A 20,675-nucleotide genomic window follows, 5' to 3' on the forward strand; every position below is an offset into this window, starting at 1 on the left:
CCTATCTGATAACATATGGAAAAAGATAGAAATAAATCCTGATGGGATCTAAAACTAATCTTGGAGTATAAAGGATTAATCCCATTTAACCTTTCCATCTCCAGAGAGAGGTGTATATTACGCATTCATGCGCATTTGTAGGAAGATGCTTTAAATGGTCCGTGATCTAGATTTATTTATGAAGCGTTTTTCAGGAGATGATGTCATAATGTAGCCTTCTTCTCCCCCAAAGGGTCCAAATTCCATATCCCTCAGTCGTTGGAGGAGTTAAAGCGCCAGATTCTCCTTTTCAGAACTTGAGGGTGTCAAGTGTATCTGAGGTTTGAGTCAGAGCCACCATTTCAGTTATGCTGGGTAAGTGTTTCAGTAAATCCCTTCTAATTCCTCTAGAAGACCGCGATACCCGGCATGGAACAGACCTCCCGCTCCCTCGTTCCCGCAGCTCATGATCAACAATGAGGGCATTAGATTTGGGATCTGCTCCAGGCGCAAGATGACCACCCAATTGTCATCACTACGAGCTCCATTAGCACTTCGTTTAAAATCCGTGCCAGGGGGAAAGGTCAGACTTCTGCGGTATTGGCATGAAGGACCTGGAGGGCCATTAGACTGAAATTAGAAAGGAATATTAATATCGGTGCATCCGTATCGCCTGTATAATTAGAAATGTCTCTGGTTTATTTCAGAGCTTTGATTCCTGTTCAGGCAAAAAAACTTTGATGTTGAACATGGCTGATAAAGATGGATGGGAGGAGGACCCTGCGGAGTATTGTCCAGGTAAGAGCCAGGTCAAGGTGTGTGGACATCGTTCATGTTGTAGGGTTAAGCTTCCAACTATGTTGTGTCCTGTAGGTGGATATCATCCGGTTCAGATCGGTGAGATGCTCAACAGACGATATCAAGTCATACACAAGGTTGGGTGGGGATATTTCTCCACCGTGTGGCTGTGCCGTGACCTCCAGTAAGTACCCCTGGTGCGGGGGGGGGAACATATTTTAGGAATCCCTATTTTGTATCTATAAAACTGGCAAACCCCCGGTATTTACAATCTGATTAGAGAGCGTCGGATTTTATTGTAGCTGAATTACTATTGATTTCATTGACTTGGAAAATGAATTTCAAGACAGGAGTTCCCGTTATGTTTTTACTTTGACATTAGTGGCGTCACATTATCAATTATCCCAGAAAAGCCTCAAATGACCTTACCTTTTGGTCATCTAAGCATCTAGGCTCTTCGGTGGTGTATATGGAGTGCTTAGCCCAGCCTAATCTGTCCGTTTGGCTTCAGCCGTGCCTAGCTGCCAAGGAACTTGATTAGGTGTAAAAGTGCCCTGCCTACACACCAAGGTGCCCTGCTTGGCCGTAAAGTTACTCTGCCTATGCACCAAGGTGCCCTGCTTGGCCGTAAAGTTACTCTGCCTACACACTGAGGTGCCCTGCTTGGCCGTAAAGGTGCATTGCTTACCTGCCTTCTTGCGCTTCCAACATGAATGAGTAGTCAGCTCAGGTGTTCCCCGGCCAACTCAGTCGTCAGTGAATAAACCAACAAGTCGTAGTTTATGGACAGATCAGTATTTCCTGAAAATTATGATCAATGCGTAAATGGTCAATCTTACCAGAAATGTTTTGGGGGGTTTCTTGTAAATTGACCTATTTCTATAAATGTTATTTCCAGAAAGAAGAAGCGCGTCGCAGTGAAAATAACGAAAAGCGGAAGAAAGTTTAGCGAGACGGCTCAGGATGAAATTTCACTGCTGAATTGTGTAAGAATATTTGACACGTATGTTACCCTGTACATCTAACAATGCATTGACCCTCCGGCATCATTGCTATTCATAATAAAACCTGGCTGTTCAAGGGGACTACGGGGACCTCCGTATCTAAATGTAACCCTTTCTCTGTCTAGGTTAATGGCGCTCGTAAGAAGGAGTCCCAAGGAGAAAATATCATCCGCTTTCTGGACGACTTTAAACTGATTGGAGAGAATGGGCTTCATATCCACTCCATGGCTGGAACGACTAAGGACCGGAACAATTCCGGGGTCTAAATCTGGAGCATTCCATGGAACGTTTCTTCTGATTGTTCCAGAGCTGGACCAGGTTAAAATACCGGGTTCTTTAATCTTCTGGGTGGTGTTTCTAGAACGTCTTACCTAGTACACGAAACACCATGACCGTAGAATATTTTTGCTATCTGCTTTAGAAATCGTTCTATAGATTTATCCTAAACCTTTAGGGGTCTGGTGCCTAAGAAGTCATGACGGAATTCTTGGGTGTACAAAGATTCTGTCGTGGATGGGTTGTTTCTCCTTAACATGTAAATCGTGAATGAACTTGACTCGGTAAATTATTTATCATTGATTTCAGGTGCTGAACACCTGCCCATTCGGCAACAATAATAGCTGTTATTAACAAAGTACTATTGATCTAGAACATTTAATCTTGGGTTCTAGATCCATCTTGCACTCTTCCATATTAACACTGGGTAATATGCGGCCCTTAAAACCAAATCTTCCCAGGCCCTGGTGATATATTTGAGATGTTTACAGTCTTTTCTAAGTGGAACGTAGGTGTCAGGGCCAGGCGGGGATGTAGTAGGAATGAATCCTTAACTCGGTTCTACATGCATGTCTGGTGTTTGAGCTGCTGGGACCGTCTCTGCTGCATCTGATGAGGAATCACGGATCGGATGGGCTTCCCATGACGTGTGTGAAGCGGATCCTGCAGCAGGTGAGAGGAGAGGCTACAGGTTGGCTGAATGCAATCATTTTGTACTAGACTGGAGTCCAAGGCCAGTCCCCCGGAGGTTTGATGGGATTCCATGCCTTTTGGGTCAAGTCCATTTACAAACACAAGACCTAGACAAGCGCATGGTCAACGGTCTTGCATTGGCTTTAGTTTTTGCCCAGCTAACGTGAAGTCCTGTGAAACAAGATAGAACCAGTTCCTTGCGATATGCCCCCGTTTGTGATGATATTAACAAAAAAAAAGGAAAATGTACAGTTTTTACATTCGGTGATGGCCGCTATGATATTTAAGAAGCTGATTGGACCCAGGGGTCTCTGTCCAGCTGTAAATGTTTGATAATTATTTTTACTTATGTACAACATAAATAGCAAATCATAATTATACCAAAATATTATATATTATATATATATATATATATTTATCAGAGAAAACTGCTAAAATGTAGCAATCATCAGAATACTCATAGAATTCCAGAACTCTTTTCATTGAACGTAGAACCATCATTAAGTGATTTTAATTGTGTTCTTAGTGTTCGTTTAAAAACAAATACTTTTTTTCTGTATTACTCCCTTATTTGAAACGATTCTAAATGTTTGATTGTAAAAGGTGCTCCAAGGTCTGAACTTCTTGCACAAGAAATGCCGTATAATCCACACAGACATTAAACCAGAAAACATCCTCGTGTGTGTGAACACCGACAACCTGCAGCAATACATGTCTGCGGCGGCGGCCTGGACCCAAAACAGAACGCAGGACGCCAAAATGCAAGGTAATCGCTACGTTACTCGGCAAAATCTTCCCCTTGTTTAAAAAAAAAAATGGCTACAATGATGTCATCACCAGCGGAATAAGCAAAGTTGAGGACTCTTTGGGGAACTTACCTCCATTGACTCTTTAGCATTTAACCCCTTAAACAAAAACATACATCTGCCAAAATGTGGAGTGATCCCTATCCCAAAAATTATTTTATTTTTTTTTAACATCACATCTAATAATGTAATCGTTGGCACTGTTTTGTTTTAATTTTTAGGAGTAGATGTAAACTTCTTAACTCATCTGTTCGAAACTGGGAACGTCGACATGTTGGGAGTCAAAATCGCAGATCTAGGCAGCGCATGTTGGACCGTAAGCACCCTGACCCTCTGTAGCATTCAGTCATCGTTCTAAACTCATAAATAAAAGTAACCAGTAAGACTCTTATCCAGCGATTCTTCACTAATGCTAATGAGAGGACAATTATGTCCCATTCTCTCCTCCATTGACCAGTAAACATGTCCCTGAGTTCATACAGAGAGGACTAACGCTGTCTGCCTCTAGAAGACTCTCCAGTTATCACTGGATAACCCATTGAGTTCTGAGGAGCTTCTCGGGGGCCCTTTGGCCCTTAAGGAACCCAAGTTATTGTTGACTTTCTCAGACCGATATCCTGAAGATATTTAGAACCCCTGACTGAGTATAACGTCTGTGTTTTGCAGTATAAACCCTTTTCGGAGGAGATCCAGACCCAGCAGTACCGAGCCCTAGAAGTCCTGCTGGGTTCAGGATACAGCACCCCCGCAGATATATGGAGCACGGCATGCATGGTACTTATCCGCCGATTTATGTCTCAATGTCTAAGTATTTCAAGGCGATTTTACTTGTTATGCATGGATTCAGACAATACATTTCCAATCAGCATCATACAATCTATAGCCAGGGAAACACGAGATCAAATCCCAATACTCTAAACTGAGTAACAAGTCTCTGGATACTATGTTACATTTTCCAAAGGAACACTAATAAACTCTTTGTTGCCGCAGGCCTTTGAAATGGCTACCTCGTTCTACCTGTTTGAGCCTCATGCCGGAGAAACATTCTCAAGAAATGACGGTATGAACCGATTTACTCTCTGCTCGTGTTTTTGAGCAAAACGATGATACTAATGGCCAGTTTAGGAGAAAGAGATGTCTAGAAATGTGTTTGGCCCTCTCCAGTATCGTTATCCCACTCCATATTAATAATAATGTTTCAGTCTGAAGAAATATTTACTACTGGCGCTGAGATCAATAAAATATATTGTAAAGGTCAACACAGAAGATCAAACTTATTTTGTCTATATACTTGGACATAAATGAACCAAATTCTATATATTTTGGTTGTTATGTAACAGAATGGGGGATCGTTTTTAGTGCACGCACTTCACTTCCTGTTGTGGCTTGCAACTGTTCCTAACAGGAAGTGCAAAAATGTATATATAGGAATATATTGTGGGTTAAGCACAGATTCTCTTTGAAAACATCCAATTCACTGAATAATTTCCCCCTATAACAGATCACATCGCTTGTATTATCGAACGTCTTGGTCGCATACCACCAAAAATTGCTTCCTCTGGGAAGAATTCGTCAGCCTTTTTCAACAAGCAAGGTAAGAATTGAGTGAAGGCAAACTCGGGGTTACAGGGGTAGAGCCAGATGCGAGGCTAGAATTTACTTGCAATATTCAACTGCAGTCATTAGAGCCCCGACATATCGCTGTGGAGTGGGACATTTCCCCTTCACATCACATTAACCAAATCGCCAGTGAAGGTCATAGAATTAAATGTACATAATTGGGGCTCATTCCACGCCACAATAGAAATCACATGGATTTAACTATACATTATGCAGGGCCAGCTCAGCTTTGCTTGCAGGAGATGCTCAATGGCGTTGACCATTTTTTATGCTTGGTGAAGCCACCATCATGTGCCTAGCGGGTAATAGGAGTGCCGTTTGGCCATCTCTTTGACATACCAAGAGGAAGATCTTGGAAATGCTGAGCTACAGTAACTGTTGGATGGTCAATCTCTGTCCTAGAGCTAAATCTGGCGCCGTTGGCCGGTCTGTTGATTTGTGTCTCACAGGTGACCTCCTGAGGATCCCTTATCTGCTCCCGTGTGGTCTTTATGACACGTTGGTGCACAGGCACAAGTGGCAGAAGAACGAGGCTCTTATTTTTGCCGGTTTCCTCCTTCCGATGCTGGAATACGCGCCTCAGAAACGAGCCACCGCTGAAAAATGTCTACAGCATCCGTGGCTGCAACCCTGAAGAAGACCTCACACTATTCCCTGAACATTCAGATTTTTTTTACATGTAGATTATCTCCGAGTCTTTAAATAAACCTTTGTCACTATAATATGACTGCGATTGGAACGTGTTATTCTCTGGTTAATAGACGATGATGGCGGGTGAGAAAGAGTAATGGACATAGAAGGTCACGGGTTGAACATGGCATGCTTTACACAGCAGTGTAACTAAAACACAGGTCCCATGCTCTAAGATATTTGCAATTAAACTATTACCCCCTCCTCGGGGGTACTTTATTCTGTGGATTGAGTGCGTAGAGAGGCAGGGATATTTGTGTATCTGGTTGGGCGGCACATTCTGGTGGAATATGATAACACCTGGGAACTCTCCGGCACCTGTTCTCCGGGTCAACACCAGGTCTCGGGAGCGGGGTCCTGACATGCCCCACTTCCTGCCCATTTCCCCTTTAAATGTGTTTCCTGCAATGCCATCTTGAACACCCACTGACATCAGAGCGACTGCCCACCGATGTCAGCTGACAGTCCTGGCCACGTCCCGCAAGTGTGGGTTCCAGGTAGTGGAAGCCCACAAGTTCCCAGGTATGAATATGATGGTGCTATATAAATCAATAAATAACAATAATAATTAGCAATAATAAATAAATAATAATTTACACAGCATTAAATGTTACCGGTGAAAAGGTTGTCTTTATTTAGATTGACTTGCCTTTTTAGCATCTAGCAGGGAGCGGTACCACCGCCGGCCACCAGACGGCGCAGCTCTGTAGAGCCTGCGGCTGTGAGATTAGCTGCTTCCGATGCCACTCTGCTCTCTTTTCCGGTCATCTGACGTCCATCGTTTCTGCTCGTTCCCGGCGTTAGCAGAGAAAGGAGAGCGCGGCTCCGCGGTGCGCGTGAGCTGCGTGTGCACGGAGAGCCTGTTACTTGGTGTCAAAAAAGGGGTAAGATGTAGGTCTGGCTTGGGGCTCGCGTTAAACAGAGCAGGGCGTAGTAAATTGGGCCATAAGATACCCGCAGGTGATAAAGAGGGGGCGGTACAGGAGGGAACTGCGGCAACTTGGCACATGGGGCTTGAGTGACATGCGTGCTGCAGGGGTGAGAGGCATGGGGGCAGAGGGTGCGGGCTTGGTGATGGGCATGAGGGCACATTCACTGCAGGAGTGCGGGCATGGAGGGGTGGCACTGGGTGCAGGAGTGCTGGCATGGTGGGATGGCACTGGGTGCAGGAGTGTGGGCATGGTAGGGTGGCTTAGTGCAGAAGTGATGAGGTGGGTAATGCATGGTGGCACATTTGTTGTAGGAGAGATGGGCAAAGTGGCATATTGGGTGCTGCAGTGTGGGGGGGGTATGTGTCAGGGTAGAGTGGCATGTTAGGATGCCAGACAGAGGGACTGTGTGATGTGTCAAAGGTAGAGGTGTATAAACGGTGCTGGAGACGGGGATAAAGTGGCATGTGTGGTTCAGGATTCATGGAAACCATCAGTGCATGTATGAAGAGGGTATGTATGGGGCCACCTGGGGTGAGGGGAATAGTCGATAAGCTTGGATTTAACACACGCGTGTTACCCGCTATTATCAGTGTGGAAATGTTACCTGTCTGCATAAAGCGCACCTGTGGATTTATTATGTTTTCTTTTGTTGCCAGTCTAATGGAGACGCATGAACAGGAGAGCTCTGATACAGAGCCGGGCGCCATGGAGGTTAATGCCGGTTACCTCCAGCAGTTAAAAGATCTGGATATCCCAGAAGAAGAAGCCAAAAAGGTGAATATTCTTAATGACGGTTTAAATTGGGATTGTGGTTTTTGCGCACCTGCGTTTATCTTAAAGTGCGTTCCTTTTTTCCTTCTTCCCTTAGGCTCTAATCCTAACTGGAAACATCTCGGCAGAAGAGGCTGCAATATTTTATTTTGACAGCTTAGAAGATCAGAACCCAGTAAGTAACTTGACACGTGTGCAAATGTCACACACGCCTCTTCGTAATTGAGTTGTGTTATTGCGATGAAAGCGTAGTTTCCTCGCTTGCTCCGGGGCTCTAAGATACGGAATATGGAGCTAAACACAGAAATCCCTAGCCGGGACGGAGGAGAGATGGATGAATGCTCTGCTCTGAATAGTATTTTGTTAATATTGGATAATTTATTCCAACTAGTTTTGGTTGATACCACCCTATCCTGTTGCCAAGCAGTTTCCATTGAATTAAGTGGTTATGCCGGCCCTTATAGCCCGGATTTCTTCATACCACGGTGTATGAGTAGTGGGGTGCAGAACATTAATAAATCGCACCGTCCTGATATTTTTGCTTAATTTCTCCCCAGTAACGCACATTTCCCCCCAGCCCCCTACGTTAATATTTTTCTCTCTATAGGATCTGTTGATAGGGAGAAAAATCCTTCCCTGACGAAGTGTTACTGTAACTAAGCGAGGGAATCGGTGTTTGTTCACGTTTCTGTTTAAAAGGAAGTGAATGCTTTTAAAACAAACATTGTGCAAAATCACCTTTATGCAAAGATTGGAAAAAAATGTTTATCTTCATAATTGTTTTCTGTTTTCTCATTTTTTTTTCCTCAAGGAAGGGGAAGAGGAGCAAAATTATTACAAAATGGTGTTTGTAGTAAATACGGAGCTGCCAATGGGCGTGGGAAAGGTATTTGTTTCCAGTGGAATAACCATTTCATCTAAAATAATTCTTTGATATTGTCGTAAAAGCCAGAGATGCAGAGATCCAGACGTAGGTCTGCCCCATACTAAGAAACAGGGTAGCGTAGGGGCTTATTCTGCTGTGGTCTATGTTTCCGTGACCCTAGAGCATTATGGGGCACCACTTTGTGTAAAACGAACATAACCGACGCTGCTCCGGTTCTTGGAACTTTAGTCAGTGGAACTAAATACACTTTAGTCAGTGGAACATCCACGCTAACTTCTTGTTCTATAGCCTGTCACAGAAAAGCATGACGCGGCGTGGGATATTTTGGGTGTCTTGTCGCACATCTGTCATGTTTATTACCTGCGGCTTTAAATATCTAAGGGGTTTATTGCTTCACTTTGTACTTGCTTTTTATGCCATTAAGGGATCTCCTTCCAGCGGTAGAATCGATGATAATTTGTTACGTGGTGGAGAAACGCTGTATTTCTCTGTATTAAGGTGGCTGCGCAGGTTGGGCACGCAGCACTCGGCTTGTATCAGCTCCTGCTGAAGGACTCAACGACCCGGGACATCGCCTGTAAATGGGATGAATATGGGTATGTTTATAACATTGTTCAAGAGAATGAGTGTAGCCACTGGGCAAAAAGTTTTGTGGGGGGCTATTTTTGGGCTTGTTTAGCAGGCGGATGGGGGCATTGAGATACAATTTTGAATTGCGTTACTTGCCTGCCTTGCAAGTGATCACTAACGTTGGCACATCTATGTCTCTTGCTAGCATACAAAGTACGTCCATCCGTTTTTTTGTGGGTCCTAAAAGAAGGCAGCACTCTGTGCCGTCTTTATACCGTTCACTTTTATTTCCCGTGACGTTGTAGTAATACTATGAGTTTTATACCATGCGTATGTGGGCTTCTGTCACTCTGCAGGGCGAAGAAGGTTGTCCTTCAAGGTTCTAACACCATCCACCTATTGGAGCTGCAGGCACTGGCCATGAGTATGAATTTACCAACCTACCTGGTTCAGGATGCAGGCAGGACCCAGGTAATTAAATAAGTTTTACTTAACAAACATGTACTGGAGGTAAACGCGCCGCAGCCAATGCTGAAAAATGTTTTTTATGACGAGCCAGGATCTGTTTACATTGTTTAGCCCCCCCACTAGGTTAAAGTACCCCAAGTTTGGCGAGAGGGTACGCGCTGAATTCCTGCTTTATGTATTTATTGGCAATTATTCTAACAGTAACCGAGAAATTTGAATGTTTATGCCTTCTATGCTTTTTAGGTTGTGCTCTCCCCTTTTTGATTTTTGGGTGGGGGTATCACTTAAGGTAACAGGGAAATGTTTTCTTTAAAGTGTCTCCTTGGCCTGACTATTACTGAGATGTGTTTGGTAATGAGGTCCTGTTTCAGATTGCAGCCGGATCATACACCGTGCTGTCTATTATGGGTGAAGAGGAGCGCGTGAACAAGGTGACCGGCAAGCTGAAGCTGCTGAACTGAAGGAGCAGCGGGGAGGTCAGCGCGGTTCGGTGGTGGTGGCGGCGGCCGGTGGTCTTGGTGGAATGAAGGCTGGCGCAGAAGCCCAATGCTTTGTGAAATCAGATGTGCGAAATCTACTCCTTTTACCGCACAGACGGCTCGTGTGCGATCAGAGAAGTTCCAAGGCCTTCAACTCACAGATTTACATCTTAGTGCACGTCTCCAAAAAAAATAGCGCCGGCAGAAAACCGCAGCCGTTAGTGCTGCCAAAAGACACTAGTGGAACATGGCTTAGCATCTCAGCCAATCAAAGTGGATATTACTCTTTTAGCATAACCGTTTGCTATTTGCCAAACAGTTTCACTGTAACCATGGGATCGTATATCCACTTTCATTCTAAAGCGGGTCATCAGTAGCGCCAGTGTATTTGTTTTCTTTGTGGTTACAAAGGGTACGTTAACTCTGCGGAAAAAATAAATCATAGGAATGAACGGATGTTTACAGCCACAATCAAAATTAAGTGTAAGAACATATTCCGTTTGTCCTACAACAGAAACCTGTCTGGATACGGAGTAGTAAATAGATTTATAGATGGACAGCAGCTGCATGGACTGTATCTGCATCAAGAACTTTTTAAGTGTGATTTGTTCAGGGCGGGAAGCAGCGGATCCCATTTCAGATCCCATTTATGTCTAATGCCGGCGTGGGAGTTTAGTCTTGTAAATGGCTCTTTAGGGATTCCCTTCTGTTTCCATCATGAACGGGTGAGCAGACAATTGCTTTCTAATGTAAACTTCCAGCCTGTACCTTATTTAATAAGTATTAGTTTTAATGAGGACTTACGTGTTAAAAGCTCTGTCATCTGTAAATTGTACCCCACGGCCCTCTCAAAGGCTCCAAAATAACGTATGTTTTAGTGCATAGGCAACTATAACAACATAGAAGATATTACATGATTTCTTTATTCACTGGCCTGCTGCCTGCTCATATTTTCATGATTCTCTAAACATAGCTTTGAATGTCGCATTTCAGTCCCTCTGGTTCCAAACATTATAACCAGGGCCAGAGTCCTCAAACGCATCCCCTTATCCAACGCTGATGGATGTGTAAGAATGACTGGGACAGATTAGACCCTCTCGTGTAGAGAAGAGGGCAGGACAGAGGATAAATTACCACCGGGGCAGTTTCGTGGCTTACATCTTGTTTGCTTCTGTGAATAACAGATAAAAGGTTTTATCTTTTGTGATTACAGTTTTGTACAGCAGCGCTCACGTAATAAAAGGAGGATTTACTGCTTCTTTTGTGTCGGTTTTATTTTCCCTCCCAAGCTATAATACACGGTTTTGGGAAGAGGTGGTTACATTCTAGTCAAAGATGGCACACAGATATTTAGTATTTCTATTGCAGGCAGTATGTGGGTCCTTCTCCTAGTTCGTAACCATTGTCTCAAGTAGGAGACACGGTATTGCAAGTCTAACTTTAAAAAATAAACAGTTACTATAAATGACTTCTGCATATTACACCTATAATTCTTACAAACAAGAACTTTGATTCAATAAGAAGGGGCCGTCTGTCAATAAGAACGTCTGCAGTTAGAATGTAAATGCACAAAGAAATCGCTGCAAACTTTCAAGGGACCTCTACAGTTCGTGCAGAACACCCCGCAGTCACACACCCTACCTCCAGAGACGGCACAAGGGTGTTAGAGAAGGCGACTGATGCGTCAAGTACAGAGATACCACCAAGGATCCTCAGAGATAACACGGTAAGGAAACCCCTAACACAAAAATGTTTAGTGCGTCATCACAACATTCCTGTGCCATGCAAAGAGAGCCATTCTCGATGATTGCTTTATTAACGGCGGAACCTGATGGCTAATGCTGGCTTCTGCTACAAAAGCACTCAGCGTTTCCCGGCTCCCTATAAATAACCAAGCAACATCCTTCACAGAAACGCTGCCGGAATCTAGGGATACTTGCTTTGCTGATGCGTAACTAAGATGAACCGTGGGTTAAAATATATACCGTACAGCAAGCATAGATATAAACCTTTTGGGCTAAGAGAAGAAGCCGCCTTTGGTAAAAGGTGATAGCCCCAAATAAGTTAATGGAGAGTGACACGAGCTCAGGGTTCTAAAGCCTTATCTTTTTTTGGCCTAATTATCTTTTTACCTAAAGACTCAACTGTGTTTCCCGACACAACCCGCAGGGGGCGACCTCGTCCTATCAGGCGTCCTGCGCTCCGGCTTCCTGCTCTGTTTGCTCTCACATTTTTTGTTCTGGTCACAAGACTATGATCTCATCGTTGAAACACAAGAGGAATAATAGCCCTAGTAACGCCACCGCCGCCACCCAGGAAGAGACGTTCCCTTATACATTTCTTAGAAATCAAAAAGGTATAAATCTACGTTTATAAAACATTTCTCCGTTAAAAAAAAAAAAACGGGAGCCGTAACACCTGTATATTTCCAGAAACAGACACTTTACATATTCTCTGTGATATCAACTTTTTAAGGTATAATTAGCCCGTAATGATATTATTCAGACGGTCACCTGTTTACAGAATGCCTGAATGAATGTACAGTGGAAGTCAGGCCACGTCAACAGAAGAGAGAGAGGGGCGGAATAAAAAAAAAAAAAAATCACTTCGCCTGCATTCCTTGCTATTTAAGGATGACTCTGCAGAAGTCTTGGCTCTCACGGCTGTGAAAAAAAAAAAGGCATCTTGTGTAAGTCATGATCTACTTAACTAAATCCAAAACCAGAGTAATGTTTATACTCATATAAAGTATTTTCTTTATTAACAGGAAACGGGCTGCAGACGGCGTTATCAACATTAAAGCATCCCGTTTAAAGAAACGTACGCAGTCCTACCGTATGAATTGGGGTTGGAAACCGCAAATGCCTTCTTAAACCGTACCAGATTAGACCCGGGACAACCAGAACAACAGTGTCCGGATCCCCATTCCAATCAGGGCATTGCCTATGGGCGCCGTCCAGCCCCTGAACTTGATCCGATCCATTAGAACTCATTCATTCATGCCTCGTCTTTCACCAATATTGAAATTCAACCAAGCATTGGATATTTGCTGTAGGTGGGCAGAGATTTCAGAACAAATGCATTTAAACTCTAAAAAGCACCCAGACGGACAGACCTAACCATTCGTCTTATCAGTGTTTCTACTTTCGGTTAATATGTTCCGTGGCGTGCCAGCACTAAACATGCCAAGATAGAACCCTGCAGTAACTCTTTAGACTAACCGCCCACCCGGAGCAATCGTTTTTTTTCTGTATTTTGAACCACTAGTGCAGATAAAAAACGCCCACCAGGACCCTTTCGACACTTTCACCAACATCAGAAAAAAAAAATCTGCTTATTCATGTAACCAAGTGAAACGAGGCAACACAAGGGCCTTGTGTTCCGTCTAAAGGCCCAGCCATAAATATTCTGATGTCACCAGACGCCTTTAGTCAACAGTTTTATGCGATGAAAGGTCGGCTGCCAAGCAGATACTAAGTTCACAAAAAGAAGAAAAGGGTCGAATGGTTACATGTGTGAACTTTGTGCGGGTTAAACCCGAACAGTTTTCGTTTACGTTCCGTTCATTCATTTGGTTATAACCGGGGGGGCATTATGGTCACAAGAATGCAGGTAATACCTGTAGTCAGTGGCACCGAGACCATCCAATTGGATCATCTCTCTCCCTGCGCGCTGTCTGACTGATCAAGCATGCAGGAAGTGACATCACATCCAGTGCCTGCATGCAGGATAAGCTGCAGGCAGAGGCACAGGTAAGGGGGGGGGCAAAGGATGGCACTGTGGGTCGGTGGGGCATTTTTTGGAGCAGAGCTCTGTGGTTACTAGTTAAGCCCCTGGTTCTGATGCCGGCAGATATAATCCATTGTGTAAGATATGGAATAAAGGATTCAGTTTTATGGATCTTAAGTTACTAAAAACACAAAATAAACCTCGGCAAACGGGTAACGAAGCTTTGATCATCGTGTGTAAAGTTCACGCTGTGTAGATAAGATGCACGCCGCGCCTTTATTAACCTGGAACATTAAAGCGGCTTTGGACTGCGCTAAACACAAAATCCAGAAATTCTTTCCAGTTTCATTTAGGATACAGATAAAGAAAAGGAAGCCAGCGAGCGGGCCCTCCCCGGCTTTTGTCTCTTTAGGTCTAAACCGTTAACTGATGCACCGCTTATGTCCTGTTTACCCGTTTCATACTGGAACAACGTACTCGATAACAAGGAAACTGCGGACAGCAAAGAATTTTTCCATAGCAAAGGAAGTTTTACTTCACCGCGAGGGTGCTGGATAAATAGAACAGCCCCCCAGCAGAAGCGGTAGAGGGTAATACAGAAAGGGAACTCAAAACATGCACGGGACGGGCGTTCGGATCCAAAACGAGTCCTGGGCTGAATGGTTCTTTTTTGCAACCTTGAAAACAGCATTGCTTCAGAACTACAACTTGTACCCATATTTGCCCACACTGGAAACAACCTCAACTGCCCTGGGGTCAAAGTCCTTAATAGTTACTTCCTCTCTCCCCGAGAACCAGCTTCCGAGTGACCATCGGATGAGCGTCGCTGGTCACCTCGCTTGCGGCCAAAAACTATTATAAAAAAATTCTCTCTTTCGACTCAAGGGTGCAGAAGAATCACTGAAGTCTGTCGCTCGCCCCAAATGAGGTCACCTTTCCACCTCATCGCCCGCTTTAAATATACATTAACGGGATTTTACTCTGTGCTGGGCTAGTGGAAATTTCCAGGCCACTTCGTACCTCTCTGGCTTCTTTCCAGATGCATTCAGACTAAGGACAGTGTCAACCAGGGATCCACCTGGGCCCAACAACAGCTCGTTACCATTAGTATTTGTTTTTCATTATTATGAGCTGTCGAGCGACACTAAAGGTGCTGTTCCACTTACTCCGCTGAATTTATAGATGCTCCTGCGTGAGCGCGGCTTCCGATTATACCCCGCTGCCAGCATTTCAGCGACAGGATCGCGGGATGCTCGGAGTTTTTGTGGGAATGTTTCCCCTGCTTTTAACAGATCTGCTGGGGAAAAGCACAGTGACTTCTAGAACAATCCCGCTAGCCTGTAATAAGCATTAAAGATCTGATATCATCACCTAAACCTTAACCTGTTGTTGGTCTTGTCTTAGATTCAGGAGCCATATGCCTATCCCATGTGTTTACTGTTGTCTCCCCTACTCGCTTCTGCTGGGAGGCAGTTCCATTTCTCTATCACTCTCTTAGTAAACTTCCTTACATTATATGTAACCCTCTGACAGTCTTTTTCTAAAATATAAGACCAATAAAACAAAATCCTTATGAATTAAGACATTATACTTGTGCAGTTTCATTTTTCACAGACTGGCAGTGAGATCTACATTTACTGAGTAAAACCTGGACAGCATGTCAACATAAAAAAGTAAATATGCGAACTTTGGCCACAGAAATATACATGTTCCATACCAGGATTATTACCTCACAAAATATGCATCTGAAGACACACACGTGACTGCTTGTGAGGCATGTGCACTTCGTATTCTGTATTAAAGGCCCTGGACGGTCAGGGCGGGATACACAGAAAGGCTTTGCGGCCTGGTAAGTTACCACTTAGTACCTGCACCTTGTAGGCCTCGCCTTTGTTGCTATGCCAGAAGGAGGAGGGAGAGGAAAGGTGTCGGGTCAGGGGCGCGGCTCACCCGGTCTTAAAAGATGCTCGAGAAAGATCCTTCCAGAATCCTGCCCTCTAGGCCGACCCTCCCCCTTGGCCTCTTAAAGGGGGGGCACAACAAAGCCAATGCGCATGCGCTGTGTGACACGCAAAGCTCTAGTCGCATTCGCCGCGTGTCTTGCACGTACTACTTCCTCCGCATGCGCAGTTTAGAATGGCCGTATGCCGCAAGCTCAAGTGGAATCCATGGTGGCGAAGCGCTTTACGTCCTCAAGGGTGTATTACTAACGCTCATGCGCAGTGAACCTTGGCGTTATAAAACCATATCCTTAAAACAATTCTAGGGCAGAGTTCAACGTGTGGAGCAATCAGCAAAGACATTGATTCCTGATTCCTAGTATAGTTGTCTATGTACTGAGAGGGTGGTAGTTAAGTGGAAGAGCCTCCTAGCAGAAGTAATAGAGGTGAACAGGGTAAGGTAGTTTAAACATGCGTGGCATAGATATATATATGCGGTACAGGTATATTAAACAAGCCATATATTCAGCAGCTGTTAATAAAAGGCTGGAATAACATAGGTTTTTGTTATGATTATTGTTTCGTATTTTCCAGGTGTTGCTCAATGTATCTTCCTCAAGTCAACAGCAATAACAGAGATGAGGCAAGAAATCAGGAAGATGGCAACACGCCTGATGCTGACAGTTTAATTTTGCCCTTTATTTACTATCACAATTTATCTAAATTTACAAATAAAATATAAGGAAGTTTATTTCAAAGGAGTCCATGATCTACAACTGTAGTGGTAGTGGGTAATACAGCGAGGGTATTAAACATGCATGGGATAGGCATACGGCTCCTGAATCTAAGATGAGACCAACGACTGATTAAGGTTTGAGTCTTTACAGCAGGAGAAATGGGCGATGGGGGGGCCAGATGGGGCTGATCTGCCGGCAGGTTCTAGGTTTCTATTAAAGGGATGCTGAAACGCACGTTGCGGAACAGATTGGGGTAACGTTCTGGGATCTGTGTGACTTAGAATGTTTCTTTTTGTTGGGATTCATACGCTGCTCCCTGTTAAACAGGTCTGACTTTAGAGGAGAGTCTGACAAAGGAGCGTGTTAGCGGGGGGGGGGGTATTCAGCAGGTAATGTATGGATCGCATTGTTGTGCCAAATCACAGCAGGAGGCCGAGAGCACAAAGATGACGATTGTCTCTGCGAACCCGGAGGAAAGCGAAAGACAGAGGAGGAGTTTGTTTGGCGAGGCTTTGTTTTCTAGAGACTGCAGAGGAATTTCAACTAAAATGAAATTCCTGGAGGCCCGAAGAGCCCGAACTATTCAGTGGATTAGGATCTTGTCATTATCTTAAAATCCACACGTTGTTTGTTCCATGAATTAATAAAAACACTTCTTCCCACTCCTTCCACTCGGCGTTTGCAAATCTAATTTATAGATCAACCCCCCCTGTGCTGTATACAATAATATACCCCCAATCCTGTATACAGTAATAACCCCCCAGCACTGTCACTGTTTATTGCTAATATAAAAGGGGCTAACTGACCTATATACTGCATTTATCAAAAAAAAAAAAATGATGGCTCCCAGCAGGACCTTTTTCTAAGGAGCCGTTCAATGTGCTTTATCTAGAAAAAAAAGTATTTTTGTTCTGATTAGGTCCTCTTTGTGTACCATCTGTGTGCTTTCCACCGACGCAGTCCCTCTAGCTGCTTATGCGCTGGATAGGCCTGGGGTGCATTGCAGTTCTTACAAAGTCTGTATGGGGCAACAGCAAGTGATTGGCAGCAAGAGGTTTTTTGGCTGAGTTTGTAATCAGCCGAGTGTTGCCGGCCCTCCCTGGGACGGGATATTTACAATGAGGAAGAAAAAATTACTGGCCACGGGGCTACCCCTGTTAGACTACCAAGGAAAGCGGCCACAGAGGCCTCCTCCTTCCAGTGGAAGATATTGGGAGCTGCAGCCTGACCCCTGTACTATTTTACTGCCGTGTGAACACAGAACGTAACCCATCTCGGTGCATCGAGATGTGTATCAGTGGACGGAGACGTTGCCATACGGTAAGCGGGACCGACAGTAAGTGGGATAAGACTTTTAGGAATAGCAGCCGGTAACCAGGTGAGCTTTAAATAAAGCACCGTTGGCACGTGCGGCCCTTCTGGGACATCTGGCTTTGATCACAGAGGCATCACTGTAGCACTGGAACTATTATTAACGTGCACAGGATACATCTGCGATGTAAACTTGTCATTAACATAGAGCGAGGCTGCAAATATCCGGGGATCGCCAGACAAACTTATGTTGCGACTCCACCTCTGAACATCCAGACTTCAGATTTTGCCTAGACTTCCTTGAAAACCACGAGCGAAAGCTCGGAATTTCACAATAACTGCAAAAATTCTAATTATACAGGAAGCAGAGTAATTGGGACCAGGAGCTTACAAGAAAGCACTTTTCGGGCATGCCCAAGAAGATGCGCCTAACACATTTCATAGCCTAAGCAATGCTTTGTCAGATTTATTGAAGGTTTGAACCCCTTTTGCGTTTTACTTCCCACAGCACTCAATACCACGTCAAGAGCCCCCCTTTGTTGTCGCTGGCTGCACTGAGATGGGGAGATGCCCCAGGAGGACTTCGCCCAAGCGCTGACCTTGACCAATCATTTTGTGAACCTGTGACATCAGGAGGGGGGTCATCGTGAGAAATGAGCCTCTGGAGAGCAAACATTATGCGAACAACTCACAGAGAACTGGGTTCAAGGACAGGAAAGGCAAGCGACGAATTGAGCTTTGTTACTTTTCCGCAGGTGACGGATACAGTTGGGTCACAGGGCAGTCGATGCATTTTGCCAACTAATAGACACGGTTTGTTTCATTCATTCCTGAAAAAGGAGCATCGCTACCCCTTTTAAGAAAAACGTCCTCAGGCAGGCCTTCTTAAAATGATCACATGGATCTTAACAAAAGCAGTATGGCGATTGCTTTTGGGCTAAGCCAGTGCCCTCCAACCCACTGCTTAGATCCAGTTTGTTAACTACCTGTTTCTAGCTTACATCACAAATTCTTTTGGGCAAGTGTCTCCTCTTTGGCCAGCTAAAATGTGATTGGTCACTCATTTGTACAGCACTACAGCATACGTTGGCGTTACTAAACACCTTTATCTGTTACATTAGCATTATATAATTACTTATCAGGTATCGCACATTAGAACCAAGGACAGAATATTTAACAAACATGGTCCTAAATTATATATAAATAAATGTTCCTGTTGAGATAGTCCCTTTAAATATCTGCGAATCATTATATACATTGCTGAGACAGGTATATTTTTTTACATATGCTCCAAGTAACTAAATGCACTACAGAGGACATGGGATAATGGCTGGAAGCTCTCTTCCAAAACCCCTGCAATAATGTACAGGAAACCCCACACAACACAAATGCTCCAAGACATTACCAGCCAGCAGGAGCTTCTAGAAGCTCAAGGGTTATATACCATCTTTTTATGTGCAAAAGATTTATTTCGCAGCGATGATGCAATTAAAAATTATATTTTACTTAAGACTAAAGTTGGGAATAAGAAATAATGTAATCAGTCTCACAATATTTTTTTTAAGAAATAATTCCCACTATAACCAACACTTCCCATGGAAAGATTATTAATATACTAAATATGATATATAATATTAATATAGTCTTATAATATTAAAGTTCCCACACCCAACATTCTGATTGGTAGCTTAATGATGTTAAAACTGCCAGTGATTTAGTAAAAAAAAAATATTTGGTTTTACAAGAATATGTCTTCTGGTAAAAGAGATGCTTTCTGGACACATAGTATTGATACCAGTAACAGTATCTATTCAGAACACCCGGTTTAATGATTTCTCTTATTTGGAGAATTACATTTTGCACATGGAATGGTCTGCTGTCCAGCGACAGGAAAACAAGGAATGATATGGACCCACCTAGAGAACTACAGCTCCCATTAGTAAGGGGTAGGCTGGGGATAATGGGAGCTGCAGTCCAACAGCAGGATACACTGAAGGCCGGATGCCCCTTCTGGACACTGCAGGTCACAGTAAGGAAGGGTGCCTGGTGTGAAATGTGTCAGGTCTTTAAAAGCCAAACCTCTTCCTGCCACGTAGACCTTGCTGCAGCATCACACCGGATATACACCGAAAATGTGTGCTAAAAATAGCGTTAAATGCAACATACGTGTATAAACCGAGTAAAAGCCAGGGTAATATCCGCTTAGGAGGGGGCAGAAAAGAGCACCCGACATGATCGCGATGGGTGGATCTGCATGCTCTGCTGGATCTGCCACCTAGCAGGCACGCAGGGATCGGTGGTGGCTGCAGAGCTGCGGTCATCAGATGTCACAGTCGAGCTAACCACCTACACCCCACAGCCCCCGCCCCACAACTGCCCCGAAGATTGCTGACCAAGTTCACAGCCCCTAGACGTCCAGAAGCGTCCTCGTTTTCTGGAGCATGATAAATGCCCACTTCCAGCCTTCCCCTCTGCAGCCCAGGGCGGAGGATGCTGGTGACCCTCACAGACCCCATTTTTGTCCGCCTACTGCTTCAGCAGCTATTTCCTCTGCTGCGCCCATGACGGGTGGGAGGGGGTGAGGACACGTGAGAAAGATCCGAAGAGGAGGAGGAGGTCTCTAGCGTCCTGCCTCTCGAAATCTACCCCTCCCCCCCTTCCTGCTGAAAACAGGAATTTGCTGCAGACTGCACCTCAAAGCCCCTGTTTGGGGGACCCCCCATGTGACCCGGCTCTGGACACAGCAGCACAATAAACGAGCTGCTCGTTCAGCCCCCCTCCCCCTCCGCTGTAACTACCCATCACATTTCTGTCTCTTGGCCAATCATTTCTTTTAACTGGCCCAAGAAAATATAAGCCCTCTGATCCACCTCTGCTGTAACTCGGACACACGACTCCTCTTTGCATCGGGTGTCGAGATTTACAGAAGAAATAATCCAATATAATGACATTTGATAATCGGGTATAAGGTTCTGTATACGACTAC

General features: G+C 44.4%; 2 protein-coding genes and 1 long non-coding RNA gene across 4 annotated transcripts; all 3 read left to right on the forward strand.

Annotated features, from left to right (window-relative positions):
• Positions 1-241: 241 nt before the first annotated feature.
• LOC128500105 (SRSF protein kinase 3-like) lies at positions 242-5,898 on the forward strand. Its single transcript, XM_053469135.1, has 12 exons — positions 242-354; positions 687-777; positions 853-961; positions 1,676-1,763; positions 1,907-1,993; positions 2,622-2,729; positions 3,354-3,516; positions 3,778-3,872; positions 4,223-4,330; positions 4,547-4,616; positions 5,058-5,150; positions 5,626-5,898. The coding sequence occupies exons 2-12, from the start codon at positions 720-722 to the stop codon at positions 5,808-5,810; spliced, it is 1,164 nt and encodes a 387-aa protein (XP_053325110.1). The 5' UTR covers positions 242-354; positions 687-719; the 3' UTR covers positions 5,811-5,898.
• Positions 5,899-6,627: 729 nt separating this feature from the next.
• LOC128500294 (probable peptidyl-tRNA hydrolase 2) lies at positions 6,628-10,411 on the forward strand. The gene is made up of 7 exons (XM_053469395.1): positions 6,628-6,750; positions 7,455-7,572; positions 7,667-7,744; positions 8,381-8,455; positions 8,954-9,051; positions 9,382-9,496; positions 9,865-10,411. The coding sequence occupies exons 2-7, from the start codon at positions 7,459-7,461 to the stop codon at positions 9,952-9,954; spliced, it is 570 nt and encodes a 189-aa protein (XP_053325370.1). The 5' UTR covers positions 6,628-6,750; positions 7,455-7,458; the 3' UTR covers positions 9,955-10,411.
• A 5,070-nt stretch (positions 10,412-15,481) lies between these two features.
• LOC128500362 (uncharacterized) lies at positions 15,482-16,399 on the forward strand. 2 transcript variants are annotated; one of them, XR_008354916.1, is made up of 2 exons: positions 15,482-15,550; positions 16,236-16,399. It is a non-coding gene; the product is annotated as an uncharacterized LOC128500362 (long non-coding RNA). The 2 variants fall into 2 exon arrangements; XR_008354915.1 differs by lacking the exon at positions 15,482-15,550 and adding an exon at positions 15,939-16,096.
• Positions 16,400-20,675: the final 4,276 nt, after the last annotated feature.

The sequence above is a fragment of the Spea bombifrons genome, chromosome 6 (assembly GCF_027358695.1).
Source record: "Spea bombifrons isolate aSpeBom1 chromosome 6, aSpeBom1.2.pri, whole genome shotgun sequence".
Lineage (NCBI taxonomy): Eukaryota > Metazoa > Chordata > Amphibia > Anura > Pelobatidae > Spea > Spea bombifrons.